A 16,543-nucleotide genomic window follows, 5' to 3' on the forward strand; every position below is an offset into this window, starting at 1 on the left:
CTGACCACCCACCATCCCATGCTGACCACCATCCCCATCCTGACCACCATCCCATGCTGACCACCCACCATCCCATGCTGACCACCATCCCCATGCTGACCACCATCCCCATCCTGACCACCATCCCATGCTGACCACCATCCCCATCCTGACCACCATCCCATGCTGACCACCCACCATCCCCATGCTGACCACCATCCCCATGCTGACCACCATCCCCATGCTGACCACCATCCCATGCTGACCACCCACCATCCCCATGCTGACCACCATCCCATGGTGACTACCATCCCCATGCTGACCACCATCCCATGCTGACCACCCACCATCCCCATCCTGACCACCATCCCCATGCTGACCACCATCCCATCCTGACCACCATCCCATGCTGACCACCCACCATCCCCATCCTGACCACCATCCCCATGCTGACCACCATCCCCATCCTGACCACCATCCCATGCTGACCACCCACCATCCCCATCCTGACCACCATCCCATCCTGACCACCATCCCATGCTGACCACCCACCATCCCCATCCTGACCACCATCCCCATGCTGACCACCATCCCCATGCTGACCACCATCCCATGCTGACCACCATCCCCATGCTGACCACCATCCCCATGCTGACCACCCACCATCCCATGCTGACCACCATCCCCATGCTGACCACCATCCCCATGCTGACCACCATCCCCATGCTGACCACCATCCCCATGCTGACCACCCACCATCCCATGCTGACTACCATCCCCATGCTGACCACCATCCCATGCTGACCACCATCCCATGCTGACTACCATCCCCATGCTGACCACCATCCCCATGCTGACCACCCACCATCCCATGCTGACCACCATCCCATGCTGACCACCATCCCATGCTGACCACCATCCCATGCTGACCACCATCCCATGCTGACTACCATCCCCATGCTGACCACCATCCCCATGCTGACCACCATCCCATGCTGACCACCCACCATCCCCATCCTGACCACCATCCCATGCTGACCACCATCCCATGCTGACTACCATCCCATGCTGACCACCATCCCATGCTGACCACCATCCCCATGCTGACCACCATCCCCATGCTGACCACCATCCCCATGCTGACCACCCACCATCCCATGCTGACTACCATCCCCATGCTGACCACCCACCATCCCATGCTGACTACCATCCCCATGCTGACCACCATCCCCATGCTGACCACCCACCATCCTGACCACCATCCCATGCTGACCACCATCCCATGCTGACTACCATCCCCATGCTGACTACCCACCATCCCCATGCTGACCACCATCCCCATCCTGACCACCATCCCATGCTGACCACCCACCATCCCCATCCTGACCACCATCCCCATGCTGACCACTATCCCCATCCTGACCACCATCCCATGCTGACTACCATCCCCATGCTGACCACCATCCCATGCTGACCACTATCCCATGCTGACCACCATCCCCATCCTGACCACCATCCCATGCTGACCACCATCCCATGCTGACCACCCACCATCCCATGCTGACCACCATCCCCATGCTGACCACCATCCCATGCTGACCACCATCCCATGCTGACCACCCACCATCCCCATGCTGACCACCATCCCATGGTGACTACCATCTCCATGCTGACCAACACCCCCTTCACCTCCCCCACCCCCCATCCCCATCATGCTAACTGCTGTACATCAACACAGGTGGGTAAAGTACAAATCTCACCTAGTGGCAGTTGAACTAAAGGAAGACAATGTTACAGAGGCAGAGTCAGGCAGATCTCTGTGATTTTGAGGCCAGCCCTGTTTACACAGTGAGTTCTAGGACAACCAGGGCTATGTGGACAGACTCTGCCTCAAACAACAAACAAACAAACAAACAAATAAATAAATAATCAGATTACTAGCTGTTTCTACCCCACCACCAGAAGGAAGTGGGCAGTATAATTTAGAGAGTACCCAGAAAATCATGTTCACCTTTTTAGGAACAATTTAATATTTTGAGGCTATGTTTCATTAATGACAATAAGACAATAATACAGATTTGTTAAAACCTTAAACCCAGAATGACACTTTCATTTTTCCATCTCCGGGAAAAACATGCAATGCTGACTGTTAAAACAAACGCCAAGGGAAGAAGATGTGAGAGTCACCCTCTCCTTTTCACACGTCACTCCATTCACTTGGACCCAGGAGGAAGCTCCTGGCCTTATGAGTCCTTCTCACGAAACCCCAGAAACTCCAGTACCATGCCAGCATGTGGCCAGACAGGTTCCTCCTGCCAGTGGTCTATCGTATGTGGCAAAATGCTAATCTAACACCTTTTTAACCATACCACATGTCACGAGAAACTGAAAAGACAAACCTGTCTCTGGGCTCTTTTTACTTCTTCAAGAGCAAAGAGGTGGGAGTGATCAGTGTGGTTGTTGAAATGTTGGATGGCGTGTTTGAGAATCGGTTCGAGTTCGGAGCTATCAGTCGATATGGGGTAGACACAACCCAAACAGGTGTACTTGGCTGTCATCACGGGGCCGTTACCTTGACAAAGCAGACAAGAAGGCAGCATTAACAGCTGAAAACACCTCTCATATACATGCTCTTAAACCCGAACCATTTAGAAGATCCTGATAAGCTAACTTTCCAGTAACTCCTGTGTGAGTGAAAGAGTTTAGGACTCGTGTGCAGTCAGAGGAAAACATGGAGAGTATTAGGAATAGTTTTTTTATGTTCTATTATTTCTTTCTTTTTTTTTTTTTTTTTTTTTTTTTTTTGGTTTTTTCGAGACAGGGTTTCTCTGTGTAGCTTTGCACCTTTCCTGGAACTCACTTGGTAGCCCAGGCTGGCCTCAAACTCACAGAGATCTGCCTGGCTCTGCCTCCCGAGTGCTGGGATTAAAGGCGTGCGCCACCACCGCCCAGCTCATTTTTTTTTTTAGACAGGGATCTCATACACCCCAAGGTTGATCCGGAACTATCCGTGTAGCTAAGGATCCTCCTTTCTCTATTTTTCTTTACAGGCTTCTGTGCCTGCTTTATGAGGTGACCAGGATAGGAACCCAGGCCTTCAGCCATACTAGCTCTCGTCAGAACACAGTCCCAGAACCGAGTCGTGTGAGGAGAATTCTGAGTGCTTATGAGAACACTCCAACACAACAAGACAAGAGTCTTGTGACCTCAGTTTCTTCAAGACACAGAATTTTTCTTGGAATGTGTTTTTGTGTTCCTCCTGGGTGTAGCAGATAGGAGTGAGTTAATTTCAGATTACTCATTATTGCTTGCTGCTGCTATTCAATTAAACGTTTAAATTATCCTTTATGTGCCTCTATGGAAAAACATGTTTTTGCTGCAGTGTGACTTGTCCTTGTGACTGTACACAGACTGAACTCATGAGAACTTTACTCATGTGACCTTTCTTAACCATCAGGGTATAAACTGTCTGAAACTCTGGATAAAGTTGGCTACTGCATGAGACTTTAGTCTGCCTCATTTATCAGCTCCATTCTCCCAGGTCCCACCACCTCCAGAATGGTGACACTAGCTGAGCTGCATCTTAGGCCCTTATTTTAATGCATTTTTAATGATCACAGTAATACATTAACTCACCATTTTATAAAAGGGAAAACATTACAGACACATCGTTATTTTCGGTGTTAACTAAAGCTCCTTGATGCCTAACTCCATTTATTTCCTGTCATTGACCCTGACAAATTCAACCTGATGCTTCGGCTGTTGGAGAAGGACCCTCCCAAACAGGTTTGTATTTCCATTTTTTTATGGCACACAATTTTGTTAAACTTTGTTCATCTTTACATTCACGGTTTCATCCTCCAAAACAAGTCATTGGCAGGTAGAAAAACGTATGGCTGTGTACTGACAAGAAGGTGCACCTGCCTCTCTGTTTTCATGTGATTAGTGTGGTAGTTTGAATGTAATTAGCCCCCACAGTCTCATCAGGAGTGGCACTAGTAGGAGCTGTGGCTTTGGTGGAGTAGGTGTGGCCTTGTAGGATGAATTGTGTCATTGTGGGTATGGGCTTTGAGGTTTCTTGTGCTCAAGATTCCAGCCAGTGTCACAGTCCATTTCCTGTTGCCTTCTGATCAAGATGTAGCCAGCACTGTGTCTGTTTGTACACCACTATGCTCCCCGCCATGATGATAATGGATGATTCTGTAAGCTGCCACCCCAATTAAATGTCTCCCTTTATAAGAGCTGCCTTGGTCATGGCGTCTCATCACAGCAATAGAAACCCTAACTAAGACAACCAGCATAGAAGGCGAGAGGCTTTCTCATTCGCCAGCCTAAGAGGAGCCTTTCCTTGAAGTCCATCTTCCCCTGCTATCACACGCCAGGTGCTGAGCTAGGGTTATGGGGAGGTGCTAAGTGTCACATCCATGAGGAAGGACAGTCAGATAGAAAAGAAAGAGTGTAGACAGATCACTTCATGGGGGTTGGCGAGAGCTAGGAAAGACAGGAGGCTGAAACGAGATCAGAGAAGACGCCTAAGAATATGATGAAGATGCCTGAGCTGGAAGCAAGAAGATAGCCAGAGGTGTCAACATGATGTGTGGGACAGGGGGAGAAGGGACAGATGGCGCTGAGAGATCACGATGAGTCGAGGGACAGTTGCTTGGGAGGTAGCGTCTATTCATTTTACCAAAGCGTCCAACGTGATGCAGAGAGGGCCGGCTGGAGTTACCGACAGTCGGGCCGGCTGGAGTTACGGACAGTCGGAGAAAGGCTGTGCTCCATGTACAGTCACTATCTAGACCCAAGGCTCACAAATCTCAGGAGAGCTGTAGTCCTTCCCCAGGAAAATGCCAATAATGGCAACATTTACGTATGATTTTAGGGTTCTCATAGACCCTCTGAAGTGTGGAAAAATACCCTGCAGTGGACAGCTGCAGAGTGGGTAGTGCGGCGGAAACACCACATCAGGATCGAAGGCTTTCCGTACCACTTGGGAACACACTTCCTGGGTGTGTACTGTCATTGGATTTCTCTCTGTTTTTCTCTCCACCTCCAAAGAGGCCAGCTCCAGGGAGGCTTTCATGACTGGAGTTACCCACATGCACCCATTCCTCTGTAATAATAATAATGTAATGTACCTTTACATTATTGGAAGTGATAGCAATGGTTGTATCTGTTCATAGGTTGTTCCTTTTTTTTATTCTTCAGGGATTTTATGTACACAGGGCCTACTCTACCAACTCTCCTACTGACTGTCTGTATAGCCTTAGGTAAGTTATTTAGCTGCTCTGGCCTCGGTCTCCTGGTTTGAAGAATCAGGCTACAAACCACCCTGATGGAGCTATAATGGTCGAATGAGTCAATGCATGCGAAGTCCCTAGATCCACAGCAGCACGTAAGCGCTCGGAGAGTGTTAGCTATTGCCGTCATCTAGGTGTCTATGGTCTAACGATGCCCAGACACTGCATCTTTTATCTTCTCATTTCCTTGCACACCAATCCTGTGAAGTGTGCACTTTTATTATCTCCCTTCTGAGACAAGGAAAAACAAAGAAAGCGAGGAAGATAAAAATTTGGAATGATTTCAGGCCAGGGCAGACCTCAAGGCCCACAGTCTCCTCCCTATCGGGTGCTGTGCAGGACAGGAGGCAGGTCCCTGTCTCCTCATCCTTTGTCAGCCAGCCCCCACCCCCCAGTCCCTGCTGACACGACACAGGAAGAGTTAGGATAGGTCTGAGGGGGATGATTGACACAAGCCTGACCCAATCCAAGAACTTGGTGCAGTGCTACTCCACCCACACATCCGCCACACTCCCAACACTGCAGAGGGCATTACCATTGTCACCTTCTGGGAGGGGGAAGTGGTCTGGTCTGGGTTGTGTTCCTGGTACTTAGGAATAATTAACGCCAACATACCTACCCTCCCCTAATCCCAGGGTCCTACCCGCTGCCACCAGCAGGGCGGGTCCCCCAGATGAAGCACCCACCTGGAGTAATCTCGCATGCCTGGGTAGCTACGGAGAATTTCTTAGTTCCTCTCTTTCCCACGACTGCTGTACATTCTCCAGAGGCCTAAAAGAAAAGAAAGAGGCCATTTGTCCTAATCTTTCTTCCTAATGGAGACATCTATCTAGTACTAAATGTGGCTTAAAGAATTTTTTTTTTCAATAGAGGTCTTTTTATTATTATTATTTCAAGATTTATTTGTTTGATGTATATGAGTGTTTTGCCTGTATGTGTGTGTGTGTGTATGTATGCACCTGGTGCCTGTAGAGTCCAGAGGACGGCATCAGATTCCATGGAACTAGAGTTACAGATGGCTATGGGCTCCATCTGAGTGCCAGGAACCTACTCCAGGTCTTCCGCAAGAGCAGCAAGTGCTCCTAACGACTGAGAGTCTCTCCAGCCCTCCAACAAAGTTTTGAGACATGAGAATGAATGTTTATGTGACCTAGTGATTGCTTCCACAGGCCGCTGATCTTCACGGGTCAGGGGAGAGGCAGAGTCAAGCTTATGTGGCCTGCTGGAGCTGCTTCTCTGCCACCAAGGCAGACTGTCTGTCCCTCAGGACCAACAGCCTGCACTTCCTGCTTGGTTTCCTTTTCAATGTCAGTGGGTCCATGCTCTTCCCAGGAACTTCAGTGCAACCTCTTAGAATATCCCATTTCCATTCTGTTGCCTGCTAGTTGTGCCCTCTGCCCTGGTGCCTCTCAGTGCCTCAGTTTACCCACCTTGTAGAGATACACCCCATGTACTTAACAGGTTACTGTGAGGAGTAAATGTGCGAGCACACAGAAAGCGCTTAACGAAGCAGCACACAGTTGGTGCTTGCACAGTGGCTGTCCACTGTTAGTGATGTGGCTGTCCACTGTTAGCGATGTGGCTGTCCACTGTTTGTTAGTGATGTGGCTGTCCACTGTTAGTGATGTGGCTGTCCACTGTTAGCGATGTGGCTGTCCACTGTTAGTGATGTGGCTGTCCACTGTTAGCGATGTGGCTGTCCACTGTTAGCGATGTGGCTGTCCCCTGTTAGTGATGTGACTGTCCACTGTTAGCGACGTGGCTGTCCACTGTTAGCGATGTGGCTGTCCACTGTTGGTGATGTGGCTGTCCACTGTTGGTGATGTGGCTGTCCACTGTTTGTTAGTGATGTGGCTGTCCACTGTTTGTTAGTGATGTGGCTGTCCACTGTTAGCGACATGGCTGTCCACTGCTAGTGATGTGACTGTCCCCTGTTAGTGATGTGACTGTCCCCTGTTAGCGATGTGGCTGTCCACTGTTAGCGATGTGGCTGTCCACTGTTAGTGTTGTGGCTGTCCACTGTTAGCGATGTGGCTGTCCACTGTTAGTGTTGTGGCTGTCCACTGTTAGTGATGTGGCTGTCCACTGTTAGTGATGTGGCTGTCCACTGTTAGCGATGAACAATGTTTTTTTGTCTTCCTTTATCTTGTTGTTCTTCAGTCTTACCCACTCTCCTGAGCATCAGGGGCCATTGTGTGAGGCCAGAGCTCACCCTGATGCCTCCCCGTAGCTCTGAGAGATTGACTCTGTAGGGCAGAGCAGCTGCCCCTCACTGAGGGGCAGAGCCAGGGTGGCCATCCTGGTCTCCTAATCTGGAGAGCAGTGCTCTTTTACAACCGTGGATGACCACCATGTGTAAACAAACGCTGAGGAGGATGCTGACATCCGACCCGAGAGGGGAATCCCAGCCTTTGAGAAGAGAGGCTTGCTTCTCAGGCGGATACTTGTCTGCCATCCCCTCTCACCAGGGCAAGGCAGCCATCGGACGCTAGATCGGGTGTTTCCTTAACATACTTAAACTGTCAACAAGATCCTTTGTATAATTCATCTCGTTTCAGCCTCCTACAGCCAGTGAGATCAATGTCATCTCATTTTAATAGGGTAAATAGGTAGGTACTGAGGGAGGCAAAGTCCAGATTTGTACTGAGGCCCCGGTATAGTTGAAGCTCGAATATCCTTCCTTCACTAGCCAGTTCACTAGTTCACTTCCTTGAACTCAGCCAAAATGTCTATCTGTTGTCTCTCAGAGGTCTGACACAGGAGCTTTGTTTGGTTACTAGGACCACCTGCTTATGAGTGGACAACGAGCCTGTTTGATGATTGGCGCATTCCTGGTTTGTCTGTCTTCCCAAGAATTCAGATACAATGTGACTAAATTTTCTATGTATTAGAAGGTTTATGTGCATCCTTCATAAACAAACTCAGTAATATAAATCATCCCCTTGCAATTAAAAGAGTCTGTAGCTGATGAGTGGGCAAGGAAGCTGGTGTATACACATAATGGAAAGAACTGTAAGGAATTAAAACTTGTCACTTGCAACATGGTGGGGACTGGAAAACAGCAGGTGAGGGAAAACATGTAGGCACAGGACTTCAAAAGCCAACAAAGGGTGATGTCACAGAAGCTGGGCGCGGACACTAGTCTCCAGCAGCGGGAGGCTGGGGACAGGACAGGGCTGGCAAGGATCCCTGAGTGACAGTTCAATAAGAGCAGCATGAATGCAGATAACAATTTGATATTGCTCATTGCAGAACGGCCAGAAGGATTTTGAATTTTGTCACCGTAAAGGACTGATGACAGCCTGAGGAAACACGTGCCCCGGTTTTAAACAAATGCTCGGGGATCAAATCGTCAGGTGTACCCCGCCATGTGTACAAGTTTTAAGTTTTATCAGTTTAACCGTTTCCTTTAAGCTGTATAGAACCCCGAGGGTTACATGGGGCAGGCTGGGGGCTTTCGCCTAAAGAGCACACTCACGGCTTCCTCGGCGTCCTTGTAGTGGCAGTCTTGCCAGGTGAGGCCACTTTGCACAGAACAATTCCCCTCCTTGATCTGATACTTGAAGGAATAAAACGTTTCAGAGCCAACCTGAGGAAGCAAGGGTGACACTTGGAGTCATTCAGAGGACCCAGCAGCAAGTATGTGGGACCTGACATGTTACAAACACCTGTCCTGACTGGACTCAGGGAGAGCTGAGTGTCTACTAAAATATCAAAGTTTACATCTGCAGAAATACTCCTTGGGAGAATGTTCATAATACACTTGTATTCTTAACGATTCCAAAGCAGCATTCACAGTATTAATCCTGCCCTCTTTTTTGTAAAACCTGCTTTTCGTGTACATATATGGGTCTTCAAAATGTCTGGTTGAAGCTGAGCATAGTTGGAAGCCTGTAATCCCAATCCGGGGGGACTTGGGGGACTGAGACAGGAGGACCTTGAGTTCAAGGCCAGCAGAGATACATAGTGAGGCCCTGCCTCAAATAAACCCAAGGGCCAGGGTGTGGCTTAGTGCTTGCCTGATGTGTGCCCTGGGCTGGATCCCCAGTGATGGGGAGGGGAAGCCCACTACATGGACGTTGTATAACAAAACTCCCATGTACCCCATCCATCACCCAATGGAGACACCAGTGAACTGCGGCTCCAGAGTACCAAGAAGCAGAATGTACACTGTGCTGGAGTGAGAAACAAAAGGTTTTGTTTTACCTTTGGAAAACAAACAAGTCCACAAACATTAGGTTTTTTTTAAATCCTCATGTCAAATGATTGGACTTTTCTTTTTCCTGCTGAAGTAACTTGACTTATTCAAAGAAAGAGTGTAAACAAAGGCTTTTCTATGTCCTGCCCCATCCTGCAGCTGTTTCAAATAATCATTCAGAGGCTTAATATTACTTATAAATGCTCGGCTGGTAGCTCAAGCTTATTACTAACTAGCTCTTACACTTAAATTAACCCATAATTCTTATCTATGGTTAGCCATGTGGTTGGTGGCTTGCTACCTCATATTTACATATCTTACTTCCTCGGTGGCTGGCTGGCGTCTCCTCACTCAGCCTTTTCCCCAGCATTCTCAGTGTGGCTTTCTCGCCTAACTTCCTGCCCAGCTACCAGCCTGTCAGCTTTTTATTAACCAATGAGAGTAATACATATTCATAGTGTAGAAAAGGATTATTCCACAGCAAAAGAGTCTTTGAAAGTGAAATTTATTATATTGTTTATTTATCTTTTTGAAAGCTTTTAAATTTTTTAAAAAGTTTTTATTTTATGTGTATGAGTGTTTGCCTGAGTGTATGTACGTATACTACATGTGTGCCTGGTGCCCATTGTGGCCAAAAGAGGTACCAGAGCCCCTGGAGCTAGAGTTATAGATGGTTGTGAGTTACCATGGGTGCTGGGAACTGAACCCAGGTCTTCTACAGGAGTAGCCAGTGCCCTGAACCACTGAGCCACCTCTCCAGTCTGTGAAGTTTATTTTTAAAAACTCTTTTTTGTTTATTTGTTTGTTTGAGACAGGGTTTTTCTGTGTAGCTCTGGCTGTCCTGGAACTCACTTTGTAGGTCTCAAACTTAGGAGATCCGCCTGTCTCTGTCTCCCAAGTGCTGGGATTAAAGGTGTACACCACCACCACCCAGCTATTTTTTTTAAAAGCTCTTATAAATTTTGTCTTTCTCTGATTTAGGATCATTTGTCTCCTACCTGAGTGCACTAATGCAGAAATGAAAGCATAGTAAGAACTAGCCAAAATGGGCTACAGGTATAGTTGGTGAAGCCCTTGCCTGGCACGTCCTGGGTTTGATTCTCCAGTACCACATAAACCTGGCATTGTGGCACATGCCTGTAATCATAGCACTAGGGAGATGGAGGCAGGAAGATGAAAAGTTTAAGTTTACCATCAGCTACATAGCAAGTTCGTGGCTAGTCTAAAGTTACCTGACACCCTGTCTCAACCTCTCTGCATCCCCACCCCCCCCCCCCAACTGAAGAAAACTAATGGAAACATTGCTATTAACCTCGAAGAATCAGCCACACATACTCGGTGGTATTCGCTTGGTCCGAGGCAATAATGCCAACTTCTTATTCCCTTTATTCATCTGCATACAGAACTCTCACTTAAGGCTGGGAGGTCATTGAGTTCACAGACCCAGTGTGTTCTCCTGTTGCAAGCTGATTAAGTCGCTGGATTCTCCGCTATGCCTGGTCCCTTTCAAACACCTCCATCTCCTGCTGTGTCTTTCTTTCTGGGGCACTGCTTTTATTACCCCAGGGGCCAATCTTGCTTGCCTAAGGACTGGCTATCTCCTGTCCTCTATCCCCATGCTAGGGAGCACAAATTATAAGTGATTTCACGGTGAAGCAGTCACTCACCATTTTAGTGCCCTCCATCACTCTGTACAACACAAACTGATTGCCGATTGTTTTCCCAGTGTTGAACTTCTTCAGAGCAACATCCACAGCCTGAAATACATCCTCATCATTGCAGTCGATTTCCTGGGGGGCTCCTTCCTGCGTTAAGCTCGGTAGCAACCTGGAGCAGAGGAGCAGGACAGTAATTAGCTTCATGATTTAAGTTTCCCTCTAGAATCGGAAGGATGCTTTTGCCGAGCGCCGGAAGCCAACTCCGAAGCTGCTTTTAGCAGCCTCTCTGGTCTGTCTGGTCTCTCCAGTCCTGCCTCCCCACTGGGACCCTATTTGGTTTTCTGCTGTCACAAGCTGCCTGACCTTTTCCCAGAGAGCAAATTCGACTCTGCTCGATGTCCAAGCTGGTTTCAGGCTGGAACATTGCGACACTGGGGTTGTTGACCTTCACGTTTGCCTTCGGGGGGAATGTGGGAGTGCAGAGCACATTTCCAAAACATTGCACAACTTGGTCCAGTGAATTAGAGCAGAAACCAATAAAAGAGGAGCTAAAACCAATTCCGTTATCCTCTTGTGACTTTACTGGGCCAGTTACAAAGGTCTCTGCGTGTGTGAGCAATGGGGACAAGGTACAAACACCTCCCACACAGTATTGCTTGTGGGATACTGGTGTGTATGGATGCAGGCTTCTCTCCGTTCTAATGCGTACCTGAAAAGTGCAAGCACAGGAGTATCAGCCCAGTGCTGGCAGCTCCACCCAGGACACTGGCCTATCTGAAAAGCCAGCCTCTCTGCTCAGTTCTATTAGTTCAAGTGAAAAAGGAAGAGAAGGGGCCAGCAGAAGCCCAGCAGATAAAAGTGCTCACCTCAGGAGCCTCATGCTGACAACCTGAGTTTGCTGCCTTGAAGTCAGACAAAACCTCTGCATGGTGGCACACATTTCTAGTCCTGGCATTACTACTGGGAACCAGGAGGTGGAGACATGAGAATCACCGGGAAGCTCACAGGCCTGCCTGCTGTCTGGGAGGTGGAGGAGAAACAAGGAGAGCGTCTTAACCACGGCGGATGTTGAGGCACCCACTCCTGAGAGTTCACTGACCTCCACACGTGGGCTGTGGCTTTGTGTGCCTGTACCTGTACATTCTCATCCTCTCTCTCCCATAAACACACATACAATAACAATAACAAAAAAGATAAGAAAGGGAGGACAGAGGGAGGGGAGGAAGGGAGAAGAGAAAGAGAAAGAAGAAGTAAAAGTTCCAAAGGTTGAATTCTGTGTGGTTGATGGGAATCTCGAGTTGGCGATGGAGTCTGCCTGAGAGGCCCCGAGGTGGGTTGCTGTCAATGTGGGGCACGGGCACTTGGTTAGAGGTCCTAGATGGAAGTCAGTCTGGCTCTACTCCTGAACTTCTGTATGACTGTGTCTGTACAGGCATGTGCATGTATGCCAGTGTGTGTGTGTGTTTCATGCTTGGCCGAGTGTGTGTCTCCATGTATGTGCGTGTCTGGGTGTGAATGAGTGTAAGTTTGTATGTATGCCCATATGCGTGTTTCTAAGTCAGAATCACATAACCTTCCCATCTCGGTTTCTTCACCTGAAGAATGTGGAAATTATAGTACTTTTGTTTGTTTGTTTTTGTTTTTTTAAGATGGTTTCTCTGTGTAGCCCTGGCTGTCCTGGAACTCACTCTGTAGACCAGGCTGGCCTTGAACTCAAAGAGATCCACCTGCCTCTGCCTCCCGAGTACTGGTAGTAAAGGCATGTGCCACTGCCTGACTGGAAATCATAATATCTTAATGGGGTTGTTTTTGTTTTTTTTCCACTGGAAATCCTTTTATTTAAGCAAGATTTGAAAATAAAGACAGAGACACGTAAGCTTTCATGCAAATGAAACAGCCCAACACCACAGGTCACAGAAGTAAAGAGAAGAGAGGGTGGGAGTTGAAGGTAAACCAAGGCAGAGAACACAAGTCTTTGACTTCAGTTTCCCCAGAGTTGGGCCCAGAAGCAAAACGTTTCTACAGTCAGAAGGTTTATATGAATTACATGGATTACAATGTCTGTAAAAGTCAAAATGAGATGCTCTGCACGGAACAAAAGATATGCCTAAGTGACATGTCACATTGGTACAAGGCCACCAAAAGACATGAAGATTAATAACGAAAAGAGAAGCCTAGTTCTGTAGCAGTCTGAGTAGAGTCCAGCATGATATTCCAATAAGTTCAAGACTGGAAACTATTCTACAAAAGCAGCAAGGGTGGGCAGCTTGCGTAGGAAGACGTGTGATCCTGGTGGGTACATTATCCACTTTTTAATAAGGGGGGATTCATACAGACTTCTGTAAAAGTTTCCACAAAACCAGTGCATTTTCAACAGAGGGCTCTCCCACTAGCCGGTGCACAAGCACACACACACGCGTGTCTTCAACAGAGAGGGCTAGAGGGCTCTCCCAATAGCCGGTGCACAAGCACACACACACGCGTGTCTTCAACAGAGAGGGCTCTCCCAATAGCCGGTGCACAAGCACACACACTCGTGTCTTCAACAGAGAGGGCTCTCTCAAGACCTCAGGCCCGGGGAAGAGCACTGGCTTCCACCAGGGCTGGAAAGTGCTGGAGTCGCACAAGTCGCCATGGAACCGGCAGATGTCACCCGGGTAAGGTGCTCTTGTTCAAGCTGGAACAGCAGGTTCAAGGCCACCATGTCCAAGCCGTTCTTCGAATCTTTTGGAGCCCACCTACTTGTGTCTAAGTTATGTGACTTGTCTTCCACACTGTGGCCCAAAACTTCTGGCTTACAAAATCCAAAAAGGAGCCGGGCGGTGGTGGCGCACGCCTTTAATCCCAGCACTAGGGAGGCAGAGCCAGGCAGATCTCTGTGAGTTCGAGGCCAGCCTGGGCTACCAAGTGAGTTCCAGGAAAGGCACAAAGCTACACAGAGAAACCCTGTCTCAAAAAAACCAAAACAAAACAAAACAAAAAAACAAAAAAAACCAAAATCCAAAAAGGAAAACCCAGAAGTTATCAACTCAGCGGAGGTCCTATTAAATAAAGCTGTAGCTGTGAGGAAGCAAGGAAAGCCTGAGCATTAAAGCCGTAAAACTTGCTTGCTACTTGTGGGAGCCAGCCCGACCCCAGCTGTGCAACAGTACGATTACTGTTACATTACTTACGTGGCTGTTACACATCCGCTGTATCAGTGCACGGTTAAACTAGCCAAAGTCTCCCCGTGTGTAGGCTCCCCATAACGACAGCACACACTACCACTTCAATTAGGGTACAAAATTTTCTTAGTGTTTCTAACAAGTCTGGTCAGTCAGTACACTACTTACCTTCCCGTCGTATGGGAGGCAGCACTTCTTTAACTAAATTCTACTTTGTGTAACTTAGTATTTCCTAAAGGATGTTTATTAGTAAGTCCTTTAAGGCATCAATGCTACTACTTCACGTTTCTCCTACATCAAAATGACCCAGACAACAAACAAATGCTATCGAGCCATATCTGTGTTACCGCCAACGTTTATGGTTGATACTCATTTTATCAAGCCTCTCTCAAACTGTTTACTGTTTTCAGCAGATGATTATCATAACACACATGCACACACACATGCATCACTCTTGTATCGGGGCAGTACACAACTTAAGATTACAGTTATGCATTAGCTTAGGCTGTAAAATCTGTCTGCATAGGAAATCCAAGGCAAGTAAGGTTGGTTACTGCACTGTTCTCAAGAAGGCGGGTCAAACAAACACGCTGAGCGCACAGGAGGACAGCAAGTCTTAGGTCTTAAGTGACTTCAAGGTCTTAGGTCTTAAGTGACTCCCAAGGCTGGGAGGCACAGTAAACGCTCCAGACTCGTAGAAGAAATAAAAGATGTTTTCACAGTATTTCTTCACTGTAGATAAGTTTCCAGGTTGAGTGGAAGGAGGAAGAGGAAGAAATACAGGAGCTGGAAGATGGGGCTGAGGAAGTGAGTCACAGTGTACTATCGTGAAGGCCCTGGATCACTGTGGACGTTTCCATTGGAGACTCACAATCAGGACAGCCAGTGGGCAAAGAACACGGCTCTGGAGGAGGCTGATCAGAGCTCTAACCTGAGTTCTACTGGTTACTAACTGTGGTGGTTTGAAAGAAAATGACCCCCCATAGGCCCAGAGCGGCACTATTAGGAGGTGTGGCCTCGTTGGAGTAGGTGTGGCCTTGCTGGAGTAGGTATGGCCTTGTTGGAGTAGGTGTGCCTTGTTGAAGTGGGTGTGGCCTTGTTGGAGTAGGTGTGGCCTTGGAGTAGGTACGACCTTGTTGGAGTAGGTGTGGTCTCGTTGAATGTAAAGACGCTCCTTACAGGACCGACGTTTTTGTTTGTTCGTTTCTTGTTTTGTTTGTTTTTTGAGACAAGCTCTCCATGTTATATCCCTCTGACTGTCCTGGAACTCATTATGTAGACCAGGCTGGTTTCTAACTCGTAGAGATCCTCCTGCCTCTTGCCTCCTGAGTTCTGGGACCTAGAGGTATGCGCCACCATGCCCAGCTTGTTTCCTGCTTTTAATGTTTATCTTAGCAACTGCAATAGGCTATCTATTAAAATGAATCAGGGATTGTAATATCGATGCTTTTCAAGATGTATTTTCATAAACTCAAGAAATATTTGTCAAAGTGCTTTATAAATCACAAAACAAGCTGGGCACTGGTGGGTGGCACACACCTCTTATCCCAGCACTTGGAAGGCAGAGGCAGGCAGATCTCTGAGCTTGAGGCTAGCCTAGTCTACAGAGTGAACAGCCAGGGCTACGCAGAGAAACCCTGTCTCAAAAAACGAACAAACAACAACAAAAGGAATAAATAAAACAAATCTGTGGGGAAATAATATTTGGGGTTATTAACCTAAGTTGTTTTGTTCTTGGCTTCCTGATGTCTCCCTTTTGTCAACTCTTCACTCTGGCAGCTGACTCTGGGTTCATGCTTCCGTAAAAGAACTAGGGCAACATTTAGCTGCCCCCCCCCCCCCCCAGAATGGTCACACTGGTTATTTCTGGTTGGTAAATGTTCAAAAAGGTTGCCGGAACTGGTCAGTGCCTGGGCCATGCCGGTTATTCAGTAGTTAGAGTACTAATGACCACTGTGGCTGGGAGGTAGAGAAAATCTGAAATTGATTAACCTGGCTCCAGGTGTGAGAGTTCAGACTTAGAAAAAAGGGGGAAGAGTATTAAAGTGGAAGAAAAACAGTTGTCTAGCACCAAAAATAAACAAGGCAAACTCATCTGAGACTAGAGAGAAGCCATCTTGTGGAAGAAATGAGGACAGTGGAAGTATAGGGTGTAGGGTTCCTGAGACGCAGAGCTCCATCCTCCCTTCTGAAACACATTCTGGGCAAGATCCCTGGAGGGAATGGCCATGGGTGCATCAACTG

General features: G+C 47.8%; 1 protein-coding gene across 2 annotated transcripts in view; it reads right to left on the reverse strand.

Annotated features, from left to right (window-relative positions):
* The window catches only part of Kng1 (kininogen 1), a 32,524-nt gene extending 21,024 nt beyond the window's left edge, over positions 1-11,500 (reverse strand). Inside the window, exons 1-4 of one of the 2 annotated variants that reach the window (XM_052740325.1) lie at positions 11,145-11,488; positions 8,758-8,868; positions 5,966-6,050; positions 2,379-2,551 (exon numbers count right to left, since the gene is read on the reverse strand). In XM_052740325.1, the coding sequence (XP_052596285.1) occupies positions 2,379-2,551; positions 5,966-6,050; positions 8,758-8,868; positions 11,145-11,339 (564 nt within the window). In that variant the 5' untranslated portion in view covers positions 11,340-11,488. Of the gene's footprint in view, positions 1-2,378; positions 2,552-5,965; positions 6,051-8,757; positions 8,869-11,144 lie in introns of both variants that reach the window. The other variant, XM_052740324.1, reaches the window with a different exon arrangement.
* Positions 11,501-16,543: the final 5,043 nt, after the last annotated feature.

The sequence above is a fragment of the Peromyscus californicus genome, unplaced genomic scaffold (assembly GCF_007827085.1).
Source record: "Peromyscus californicus insignis strain IS unplaced genomic scaffold, ASM782708v3 Scaffold_16__1_contigs__length_79575227, whole genome shotgun sequence".
NCBI lineage: Eukaryota > Metazoa > Chordata > Mammalia > Rodentia > Cricetidae > Peromyscus > Peromyscus californicus.